Genomic DNA, 12434 nt, shown 5'->3' with positions numbered 1-12434 from the left:
ATAGGGGCCAAGAGAGGGGTAATGAAGCAAGTGATATAAGAAAAATCCAAACTGAAAAATTCCCTTCTACAACACTGAAGAGGGACCAAAAATATGAATATTTACAGTATATGGAAGCCTCAAAATCAGTATACAAACATGATAAAAATGTGATGCAAAATGAGGCTCAAAAGTGGCTATAACATGAGGTATGCAAAATATTCACCAAACAACCAAAGACCCTTAATAAAACATGTAGAATGGGCCAAAATAGGACTATTTCCAGAACTGTAAAATAGCCAAAAACAAAAGCATGATAGGCTAACTAAACATGCATGAATGGGGAATAAAAGAGAGATATAAAGGTAAGTGGCATATGGAGGTCCCAAACCATGAAAGGACCTAAATAAAACATGAAGAATAGACCAAAATAAGCACTTTTCAGAACTGTAAAATGGCCAAAAACAAAAGCATGGTAGGCTGCCATTGCATGCAAGAATGGGGAATAAAAGAGAGATATAAAGGTAAGTGGCATATGGAGGTCCCAAACCATGAAAGGACCTAAATAAAACATGAAGAATAGACCAAAATAAGCACTTTTCAGAACTGTAAAATGGCCAAAAACAAAAGCATGGTAGGCTGCCATTGCATGCAAGAATGGGGAATAAAAGAGAGATATAAAGGTAAGTGGCATATGGAGGTCCGAAATGGTGTTGAGCCCTTCTTCAATGTTGAAGAGGGGCTCAAAATAAGCCTAATATCAGTTTACAACATGCTCGAAAACAGATTACTCATGGGCCAAAAATAGCATGCAAGATTATGACATATAAGAGGGTCAATGAAGCAAGTGCATCATAGAGGGTTCAAACAGGGTTGAGCCCTTAATGAAAAGTGAAAATGAGCTCAAAAGAGGGCCCTTTTCAGTTAGGGCCGGAGCTTGAAACAAAAAGCATAAAGGGCTTACTAATTGATCAAGAAAAAGGGTCAAAAGAGAAGAAATGTTACTTACCCTTGAAGACCAAATCTTTTGTTGCTTCTTGGACCAATTTACAGCTCCTTTTGCCTTTGAGAAGCCCTCCTTGTTGCTGGAAATCAAGTGGTGGTGGTAGAGCTTGGTGGTGATGAAGAAAACAAGGTGTAGGACTTGGAGTTTTCAAGCAAAATGAGAGGGATGGAGGGAGAATTATGTATCTAACCTTGAAGAGCAAATTTTCTAACCCCTACAAGTGAAGCCACCAGCTGGTTATAAGGGCCAAAGAGGGGTTGTAAAGGTGGGGGAAAAGGAGGGCAACTTTCCCCCACAAAATATCCCCCGGATAAAGATCTTTTCTGGGGGATAAAGCTCCACAGCTGTAAAGTGCACAGTGCAAGGAGCTCGGCCGGCCTGGTACTTTTGCTGCAGGTGGCCGGCCGGCCACACCCCCTAGCCGGCCGGCTAGGGGTCAAAAGGGTCAATTAGATTTTCTGGCCGGCCACCAATTGATGGTGTCCTCCTATGTGTACACAACACAACCCTGTGGTTCAAAGTTCAAGAATGTGGGTCCAAGGGGTTCAACATTAGCTCGAAAAGAGGGGGTCAAAAGGGTCAAGTTGAATTAATGGCCGGCCACCAACTTTTAGGGTCCTCCCAAGTGTGTACATCACAAATATGTGGTTCAAAGTTCGAGAAAATGGGTCCAAGGTGTTCAACATTAGCCCGGAAGGAGGGGGTCAAAAGGGTCAAGTTGAATTAATGGCCGGCCACCAACTTTTAGGGTCCTCCCAAGTGTGTACATCACAAATATGTGGTTCAAAGTTCGAGAAAATGGGTCCAAGGTGTTCAACATTAGCCCGGAAGGAGGGGGTCAAAAGGGTCAAGTTGAATTAATGGCCGGCCACCAACTTTTAGGGTCCTCCCAAGTGTGTACATCACAAATATGTGGTTCAAAGTTCGAGAAAATAGGCCCAAGGTGTTCAACATTAGCCCGGAAGTGCGAAAAACGGGCGCCGGAGGGCGTCGGAGGATGTATAACTGGTTGCTGCAACAATTACTGGCCTCCCACCCTTCAGTGACCTCCCCGGTGATGAAACAGAGGTACCTGCCAAAAATGAACGAAAACTGTTGCAAGACGAATGCTCGGGGACCAAAACGCGCAGTTCGAGGTCCCGAAAATGGGCTGTTAAGCACCAAAAGTGGCGTTCGGCCACGAAGTGGGTTTCTCAGACCCCAATGTCCCTCAAAATGGAGAAAATAGGAAGTATACCAAAAACCGGAGCAATAGGAGATGGTTAAGCGGTCCCGAACCGAGGCACACGGCCTGACGGCTCCGAAAACCGAAAACCAGACTCCGAAATGGAAAAATGGCCTATGGCCACCAAATGTAGCCTACGGACATTGAAAGATGGTCTACTGGACCTCTCCTTCCCTTCAGAAAAAGAAACAAAGAAAACCGAGTTTGGTTCGCAAACCGAGACAAGGCATAGGAGAGGGTTCGGAAGTCCGGAGGCAGGGCTCATGGCCGCGACTCTGAGACTTCTGAACGAGCGCAATATGAAACATCACCAAGAGCTCAATTAGTGACGTCTGAGTCTTAAGGTCGGTCAAAAATGGGGTGTCTACAACCGGACAACTCAGAACTCCCCCTTTTGCTGCTTTGCAGACCTTACCACCCACGCCCACCTCCCGGTTATTTACCAGTCAGCGACATCGACGGACCTCAAAAGGGACGGCCAAACAAGTGGCTCGCTTACACCCCAAATCGTGCCTAGGGCACGCTTACACCCTGCACATACCATACCAAAGGGCTCGCTTACACCCTGAAACCACTGCATAGACTCTGAATACGTCCGTGTCAACCTAGGGGCTCGCTCAAAACGCTTACACAAGACTTAACTCATTTGGTATTAATCCCATCATAATTCATGTCATGCATATGTATAAAATTGTTCTCAAACACTAGGATGAACGTCACCCACTGCCAGCCCCTTATCATTTCCCGTTTATTAGATCTTTTGCTAGGTAAGTTAGTCACATTCCGTAATTCGGCCATATAAAAGAATATGAGAAAAACATACGAGAGGAAATATAGTCCATGATCATCATTCATAAGTATAGTAAGGCAAGGAAACAACATTAGAAATGCTTTGAAACACTTAGAGACAATTAACATAATAGAACACAATTTCCAGCACTGTTCGGTTCTGCAGGGCTAACAAGAACGCTTTGGTAAAAATACTTCTAGGTCAAATTAGGGGCTGAAATTGCACAGAAACAATATTCAATCTGTCTAGTTTCAGTTCCAATTTTCAGAAGTTGCACAGTCCCTCCACAAATTCATCTACAAATATATTCGAAAACCTGTCCAGATTTGTCACCCTTTGGGAAAACTAGCTTTTCTCTCAATCTACCCGACGGTTTTCACTCAAATAAATTCTGTTGGAAAGAGGACTCAGAGTTATAAATTTTTACAGAAGAACCAACCCTAGATGATTTTTCTAGAATTTTATAAAATTGATAAAAGTGGACTGTTTTTCAGAGACTCAGGACCAGATTTTTTAACAAATTATCCAAGCCCTAAAAACACACAATTAGGAGCTAATAAAATTGTCACAAGCTCTAAACACATAAAATATTCTACAATAAATTCAAATTTGAGAGTTAGATAGATTTGATATTTCTTTTAAATTAGAGAAGTTGCAGCAGTGCCTAATTTCACAAATTTGCAAGACAATGACACTATATCATACACATACTTTCACACACACCAAAAACCCTATTTACCATTAATTTGTAACACAAGAGACATACTAGACAATAGAATGTGTTGATGAAAGGGTTGGAGAAATTATGGGAGAGGTATGTTCTTACCTTCAAGAATTCCTTCTTTTTCTCTTCTTTTTTTTTTTTTTTTCTTCTTCTTACTTCTCTACTTCCCTTGAGCCAACTCTCCCTCTCTCACCCTCTCCTTGGGCTATTCAAAAACGTGGGAGTGGATTTGGACAGGCTCACAATTGTAGAGTATAAGGTAGCTTAATGGCTAAGTGAACTAAATATCTAGATATTTTTTTTATTTATTTTTTGTTTGTTATTATCCAGCCAACTCTTCAACCAACATATTATATATATATATATATATATATGCTATGTATATATTCAAATACACAATAGTATTCTATTCAAATAAATAATAAATGAAAGAACAATAAAAAAAAATAGAAATAAAAATAAAATGTGTGAATTAATTTAGAAATTATGAGGTAAAATAAATAAAACCAATTTTTAGGATAGTTCCAATCATAAAGTGGTGTTCTATGATTTAATTATGGTAACACATGGAGAAATTATTCTTTACTTGGGCCCTAACATAGACTTTTATGGAACTAGGACTAAAATGTTATTAACCTAAGGCTCAGGGTTTCAAGTGTAATTACAAAAAATTAGGGTCTCTACAACCTATCCCCCTTAAATAAATTTCGTCCACGAAATTAGATCATACCTTACGTCTTAAATAGTTGTGGATAATTTGCCCGCATCACGTCTTCACGTTCCCAGGTGAACTCTTCAATACCATGGTGACGCCAGAGTATCATAAGAAGGTGAAATGTCTTCCCTCGCAAGTTCTTTTCTTGTCTGTCCATAATTGCTACCGGTCCCTCTTCAAAGGTAGCGTTTTCATTGAGTTAGATTTCTTCCCAGTTGATGATGTGAGAAGGGTGCATTATATACTTCCGCAGCATAGATACGTGGAAAACATCATGTACTCCAGCCAACTGTGGGGGTAAAGCCAACTTGTACGCAACCTCTCCGATTTTCTGAAGTACCTCGAAGGGTCCAATATATTGAGGTGATAATTTTCCTTTCTTTCCAAAATGAATGATCCCTTGGCGGGGCTGCATTTTCAGGAATACATAATCACCGACAGTGAAGGTTAGTGGTCTTCTCATTTTATCTACATAACTCTTCTGACGATCTTGAGCTGCCATTAATCTTTGTCGAATAAGTTTCACATTTTCTGTAGTTTCTTGCACGATCTCTGGGCCCAATAGACTCACTTCTCCAACTTCAGTCTAACAAACTGGTGATCTGCAAGGCCGACCGTACAGTGCTTTGAATGGAGCCATGCCAATGCTTGCCTGGAAACTATTGTTGTATGTGAACTCTACCAACGGTAGGTGTCGCTCCCAATTCCCCTTGAAATCCATCACACAAGCTCTTAACATGTCCTCCAAAGTTTGAATGGTACGTTCCGACTGTCCGTCAGTTTGAGGATGAAATGCAGTACTGAAACATAATTCGGTCCCTAACGGTTCCTGTAAACTTCCCCAGAATCGGGAGGTGAAATGCGGGTCCCAGTCGGACACAATTGATACTGGAATTCCGTGTAATCGGACAATTTCTTTAATGTAGAGATGACTCGGCGATGTCAAAGTGTCAGAGATTTTATATGGCAAAAAGTACACAGTTTTCGTCAAACGATCAACTATAACCCATATAGCATCATGTCCTCTAGGTGACCTGGGTAGTCCAGTGACGAAGTCCATTGTTACATGCTCCCATTTCCATTCTGATATCGGCAAGGGCTGAAGCATCCCTCCAGGTCGCTGGTGTTCTGCCTTTACTTGCTGACACATAAGGCATCTGGCTACGAATTGAGCCACATCTTTCTTTATTCCGTTCCACCAATATTGGCATTTTAAGTCTTGGTACATTTTCGTCCCTCCTGGATGCACTGTGAACACCGAATGGTGGAACTCCTTCAGAACTTTTTCTCTAAGCGACTCATCTTGTGGTACAAACACTCTACCCTGATGTCTCAAACTTCTATTTGAATGAATCGTCCAATCAGGTGTAGGATCGTCGGATGTTATTCGCGCTTTTATGAACGCCACCTCCTGATCATACTTCTGTGACTCATTCAGTAATTTGGGTGTAGCGATTTGAGCGCCAAGGTATACTTTCTCGTCCTGAGCTTTCATCTGTACTCCAAACTCATTAAGTGTTCCGACCATGTTCCATTCCTTGAGTGCCAAGCTAGCAATAATTCCCCGGTTCTTGCGACTCAGGGCATCCGCCACCACGTTAGCTTTGCCAGGATGATAAGATAGAGTAAAATGGTAATCTTTGAGGTATTCTAGCCACCGTCTTTGTCTCATGTTCAAGTCCTTCTGCGTGAACAAATACTTCAAGCTCTTATGGTCCGTGAAAATCTCAAATTGTTCACCATACAAATAATGACACCACTGCTTTAACGCAAAAACCATTGCTGCCAACTCTAGATCGTGTGTCGGATAATTCTTTTCATGCAGTTTCAGTTGCCTAGAGCCGTAAGCCACCACCTTCCCTTTTTGCATTAGCACACAGCCTAGCCCATCCTTGGACGCGTCGCAATATACCGTATATCCTATGTCTCGCTCCGGAATGATGAGTATTGGGGCACTAGTCAATCTCCTCTTGAGTTCTTGAAAGGATTGTTCACATGCTTCGTTCCAATCGTATTTTACCCCTTTTTGTGTTAGATGAGTCATCGGCTTAGCTAGTTTAGAAAAGTCTTGAATAAACCGTCGGTAATAGCCGGCCAACCCTAAGAAACTACGAACTTCGAATACTGAGGTTGGCTGCTTCCAATCTAATACTGCTTCTACCTTGGCCGGGTCTACAGCGATTCCATGCTCCAATACGACGTGTCCCAAAAATGTGACTTCCTTCAACCAGAACTCGCATTTACTTGCTTTTGCGTACAGCTGGTTGTCTCTTAAAACCTGGAGAACTACTCTCAAGTGTTGCTCGTGTTCTTCTTCCGACAGTGAATAGACTAGAATATCATCAATAAACACCACCACGAACTGGTCTAAGTACGGAGTAAAAATCTTATTCATCAAGCTCATAAACACGGTTGGTGCATTGGTTAATCCAAAGGGCATTACCATAAATTCGTAACGGCCATAATGGGTTCGGAAAGCAATTTTTGGGATGTCATCATCAGCGACCCGCAATTGATGATAGCCAGATCTAAGATCAATCTTTGAATAACACTTCGAACCTCGAAGTTGGTCAAAAAGGTCATCAATCCGTGGAAGTGGATATCGGTTCTTGATCGTCACCCGATTGAGTTGCCGATAGTCTATGCACAATCTTAGTGTTTCGTCTTTTTCTTTGCAAATAGAATTGGTGCGCCCCACGGTGAGGTACTTGGTCGGATAAATCCCTTTTACAGTAATTCTTGCAGTTGCGTCTTCAACTCCCAAAGTTCGGCAGGAGCCATACGGTGGGGTGTCAGGGATATTGGTGCAGTACCCGTTTGTAACTCGATACTAAAATCTACTTCACAATGTGGCGGTAATCCTGGCAATTCCTCAGGAAAAACATCAGCATATTCACAAACTACACACGAAAGATTTGATTCCGATTGGGCTTCTTCATTAATGATCAAACTTGCTAACCATCCAGCAAATTGTCGATGCCACTGCATTTTACAATTTGTCATGCTCAGGGAATCGTCTCTTTCCCCCTTAAATTGGAAACACGTTCCACTAGGTGTGCAAACCGTCACCCTCTTGTGGTAGCAATCAATCACTGCTCGGTGGGCGGATAACCAATCCATTCCCAAGATTATGTCAAAATCGGACATGTTCATGATCCGAAGGTCACAACTCAAGTGTAACCCTGACACTTCTAATTCACACCCTCGACAGATTAATCCTACCCTAATACTTCCTCCCAAGGGTGATGCAACACATAAAGTAGTTTCTAAAGGTTCACCTTTAAGACCTAATGATTTAACACATGATGTTGATATAAAATAATGTGATGCGCCAGAATCGAATAGAACGTGAACCCAAGAATTATAGAGGACAATGTTACCTCTAATTACTGATGGATCTTTATTATCTTCCTCTTGGAGAGCAAAAACTCTGCCTGTGGCTTTCTGATTACCGGTTGGTCCAACCTTTCAGTTTCCTCCTGACTTGTTCGTCCATGGCCTTTGCCCGCCAATAACTTGAGCATTTGCGCTTGAACCCCCTGCTTGATTTCCAATCCCAGAAAGTTGGGGACATTTCGACTTCTTGTGCCCTATCTGATGACAGTGAAAGCATTGGATTTGTGTAATAGGCTTGGTTTGTAAACTTCCTTTCTGGCTTTGCTGTTGCGGCTGTTGCGACGGTCTGGTGTATGGTGTCCGTACCACATTCCTTCGGTCATTTCTTCTTGGCCCTACAAAGGACTGACCCCCATTCTTCGTTTTCATCATCCAAATCTCTTTTGAGTCTACCCACTCTCTTTCTGCATCTAATGCCGTATCCACCACATCAGCAAATGTAGGGAGGCGCAAGGGTAACACTTTACCTCTAATAATTAGGTCTAAACCCCACTCAAATTTTCGTGCTTTCTCTCCCTCATCTGCGATGTATCGGGTTGCGTATCGAGCCAGCTCTTCAAACTTGGCCACATACTGAGTCACTGACATCTCACCCTGTTTCAAAGTTTGAAATTGCCAAATTCGCTCTTGTCTAACTGTGTTTGGGAAATATTTTCTTAGAAACAATTCTTTGAACTGAGCCCAAGTCATGCTTGTCGTGTCCCGAGAGTTTTTCATCAAGGACCCCCAATGATCCGTTTCTCCGTCTAGCTGATAACTTGCCAGGGCAATCTTGTCTGTATGCACAGTAATACCCATGGTTTCCAACATCTTTTCTATTTGACGAATCCAGCTCTCAGCGACTCTCAGGTCAGGCTCACCTGTGAACACTGGCAGTCTTTGCTTTTTGAACTCAGATAACAAATATATCCGCTCATTTGGTTTTGTTCTTCTAAGCCTTCCTAACTCTTCAAGAATCTAGTTTCCGACTGGTCTTGGCAACTCCTCATCAAGTATAGGTCTACCGCGATTAATGCCTTGATTGTGAGCTGGACGTCCTCGTCGGCGTCTGACTTGATCGTTTGCTTCCACATTGTCCGCCATCTGCCAAGTTTGTGGGTGATATAAGCTTAGGGTTGTTGTGAAGGCGAAGAGGTGTTCAATAAATAGGCTAATTTAATGTGGTCCGAGGTGTAATTAATTAATTTATTTTTTTCTAAATGGATGATGCAATTAAACCAAGCAAAATAAAATAAAATAAAATAACATGTAATACACTAGAATAACCAACTAGATATTTTATATATACGTATATAACTTCTTCTTACAAAAGGTTACACTATCTAGGTTAGCGTGTAGCGTGTATACACCAAAACAAAACATGCTTCAACCACACAAAACACTATTTGCAAAGGTACACAAAAAGGTTCGTCCCCTGACTACTACAGCCCTAAGTCAAACGATTCCTCTGGGTCTTCTTCAGGATCTTCCTCGAGATCCTCTGGGGTTAAAGAAGCATATGTCGGGGAGGCAGGAAACTGCTGAGCCGGTATAGGGGAGTACTCTGATGACACCTCTATAGGGAATGCAGGGGAAGCTCCGGGAAGTACTGAGAGAAAAGGAACCTCTAACTCAGGATGATGAGAGCCACAGCTCTCGGGTCCAATGTGGCGCATCACTGGATGCGGATCCTCAGCCAATACATCTTGCCTAAGCTCAGCAAAAGTCTGACCATTCCGCTCTATCTGTAGAGCGAACCTAAACTCCCAGTATTTTCACTGGAGGCGTCGACGTACCAACGCTCGTCTTGCTTGCGTGGTGTAGTATGAAAAATCCTCCTCTGTTTTCCGAATAGCTTTCTTTATCACACGCTCCGCTCCCAATTGACACCATCGGTTAAGTCTTTGTGGACTAACAGCTACTGCCCGTCTATTCTGGAAACGAAAAACTCCCCAGTCATCAACGCTTTCTGACGTAAAATCCATCCTACGGTAGATAAACAATTTTTTTTTAGTCCACCTTTAATATGATATAGTATAATGTTAACACAATATAGTAATATGAAAGGCAAGGATATCTAAAATCACAAGTCAACATGCGTAGGTTAAGGGTTGAACCCAGGGCTCTGATACCAATTTGTCACGCCCCAAAATTTGAGACCATAAGAGAAATATATAAAGTACAACTCAAATAAAAGAGATAACCAGGATATTTTAATATACACATATAACTAGAGTTATAACATAGATAACTGATTTGATTTCCACTAGAGGTTTACAAAACACTGTCAAACCAAAAGGTAAGAGGAGAGAGAAAACAAAAACAAACTACTAGTCCAAATTTTTCAAGTGAACCACGGCTCTAAAACTTCATCTTGATTGTCTTCAGGATAACCTTCCCCATCGTAAGCTGCTTCTTCACCTAGCATAACACGCCATGAGCTTGGAATGCCCAGTAAAAGCACACACACCCCTATATTTTTTATCAATCAATCAACCATACACAAAACAAATCAGGTAACATAACATACTTACGTTAAGGTTTTATGAATTAGTAGTTAAACTAGGCATCTAGAACCCCCCAAAGAGATCCTTCTACCCAACCACAAGATTAAACACCGAACTACTCAGAACTCCCCCTTTTGCTGCTTTGCAGACCTTACCACCCACGCCCACCTCCCGGTTATTTACCAGTCAGCGACATCGACGGACCTCAAAAGGGACGGCCAAACAAGTGGCTCGCTTACACCCCAAATTGTGCCTAGGGCACGCTTACACCCTGCACATACCATACCAAAGGGCTCGCTTACACCCTGAAACCATTGCATAGCCTCTGAATACGTCCGTGTCAACCTAGGGGCTCGCTCAAAACGCTTACACAAGGCTTAACTCATTTGGTATTAATCCCATCATAATTCATGTCATGCATATGTATAAAATTGTTCTCAAACACTAGGATGAACGTCACCTACTGCCAGCCCCTTATCATTTCCCGTTTATTAGATCTTTTGCTAGGTAAGTTAGTCATATTCCGTAATTCGGTCATATAAAAGAGTATGAGAAAAACATACGAGAGGAAATATAGTCCATGATCATCATTCATAAGTATAGTAAGGCAAGGAAACAACATTAGAAATGCTTTGAAACACTTAGAGACAATTAACATAATAGAACACAATTTCCAACACTGTTCGGTTCTGCAGGGCTAACAAGAACGCTTTGGTAAAAATACTTCTAGGTCAAATTAGGGGCTGAAATTGCACAGAAACAATATTCATTCTGTCTAGTTTCAGTTCCAATTTTCAGAAGTTGCACAGCCCCTCCACAAATTCATCTACAAACTATATTTGAAAACCTGTCCAGATTTGTCACCCTTTGGGAAAACTAGCTTTTCTCTCAATCTACCTGACGGTTTTCACTCAAATAAATTCTGTTGGAAAGAGAACTCAGAGTTATAAATTGTTACAGAAGAACCAACACTAGATGATTTTTGTAGAATTTTATAAAATTGATAAAAGTGGACTGTTTTTCAGAGACTCAGGACCAGATTTTTTAACAAATTATCTAAGCCCTAAAAACACACAATTAGGAGCTAATAAAATTGTCACAAGCTCTAAACACATAAGATATTCTACAATAAATTCAAATTTGAGAGTTAGATAGATTTGATATTTCTTTTAAATTAGAGAAGTTGCAGCAGTGCCTAATTTCACAAATTTGCAAGACAATGACACTATATCATACACATACTTTCACACACACCAAAAACCCTATTTACCATTAATTTGTAACACAAGAGACATACTAGACAATAGAATGAGTTGATGAAAGGATTGGAGAAATTAAGGGAGAGGTATGTTCTTACCTTCAAGAATTCCTTCTTTTTCTCTTCTTTTTTTTTTTTTTTTTTCTTCTTCTTACTTCTCTACTTCCCTTGAGCCAACTCTCCCTCTCTCACCCTCTCCTTGGGCTGTTCAAAAACGTGGGAGTGGATTTGGACAGGCTCACAATTGTAGAGTATAAGATAGCTTAATGGCTAAGTGAACTAAATATCTAGATATTTTTTTATTTATTTTATTTATTTTTTGTTTGTTATTATCCAACCAACTCTTCCACCAACATATTATATATATCTAAACTATGTATATATTCAAATACACAATAGTGTTCTATTCAAATAAATAATAAATGAAAGAAAAATAAAAACAAAAAAAAAATAGAAATAAAAATAAAATGTGTGAATTAATTTAGAAATTATGAGGTAAAATAAATACAACCAAGTTTTAGGATAGTTCCAATCATAAAGTAGTGTTCTATGATTTAATTATGGTAACACACAGAGAAATTATTCTTTACTTGGGCCCTAACACAGACTTTTATAGAACTTGGACTAAAATGTTATTAACCTAAGGCTCAGGGTTTCAAGTGTAATTACAAAAAATTAGGGTCTCTACACCTCCTTATGTTGGGACTGTGCTAGTGAATCATGGTAAAAAGCCAGAGAAGTTCTTAGGAACTGATTTTTACAAAGGCAAAAAAAGAACAAGCAAGAAGCCTGCTCAAGCCCATATGACCGAAGTGGACAATATTTCCAATGGTGTGGATGACATAAATCTTTCTG

At 40.8% G+C, this 12434-nt stretch overlaps 1 protein-coding gene across 1 annotated transcript; it reads right to left on the bottom strand.

Moving 5' to 3' along the window:
* Positions 1–7907: 7907 nt before the first annotated feature.
* LOC114288380 (uncharacterized) lies at positions 7908–8633 on the bottom strand. The gene has a single exon (XM_028231883.1). The coding sequence runs from the start codon at positions 8631–8633 to the stop codon at positions 7908–7910; it is 726 nt and encodes a 241-aa protein (XP_028087684.1).
* Positions 8634–12434: the final 3801 nt, after the last annotated feature.

The sequence above is a fragment of the Camellia sinensis genome, chromosome 11 (genome assembly GCF_055761805.1).
Source record: "Camellia sinensis isolate YWXY chromosome 11, ASM5576180v1, whole genome shotgun sequence".
NCBI classification, from domain to species: Eukaryota; Viridiplantae; Streptophyta; class Magnoliopsida; order Ericales; family Theaceae; genus Camellia; species Camellia sinensis.
Note: the sequence above shows the minus strand (reverse complement) of the source record. Positions and strands in the feature narration are given on the sequence as shown.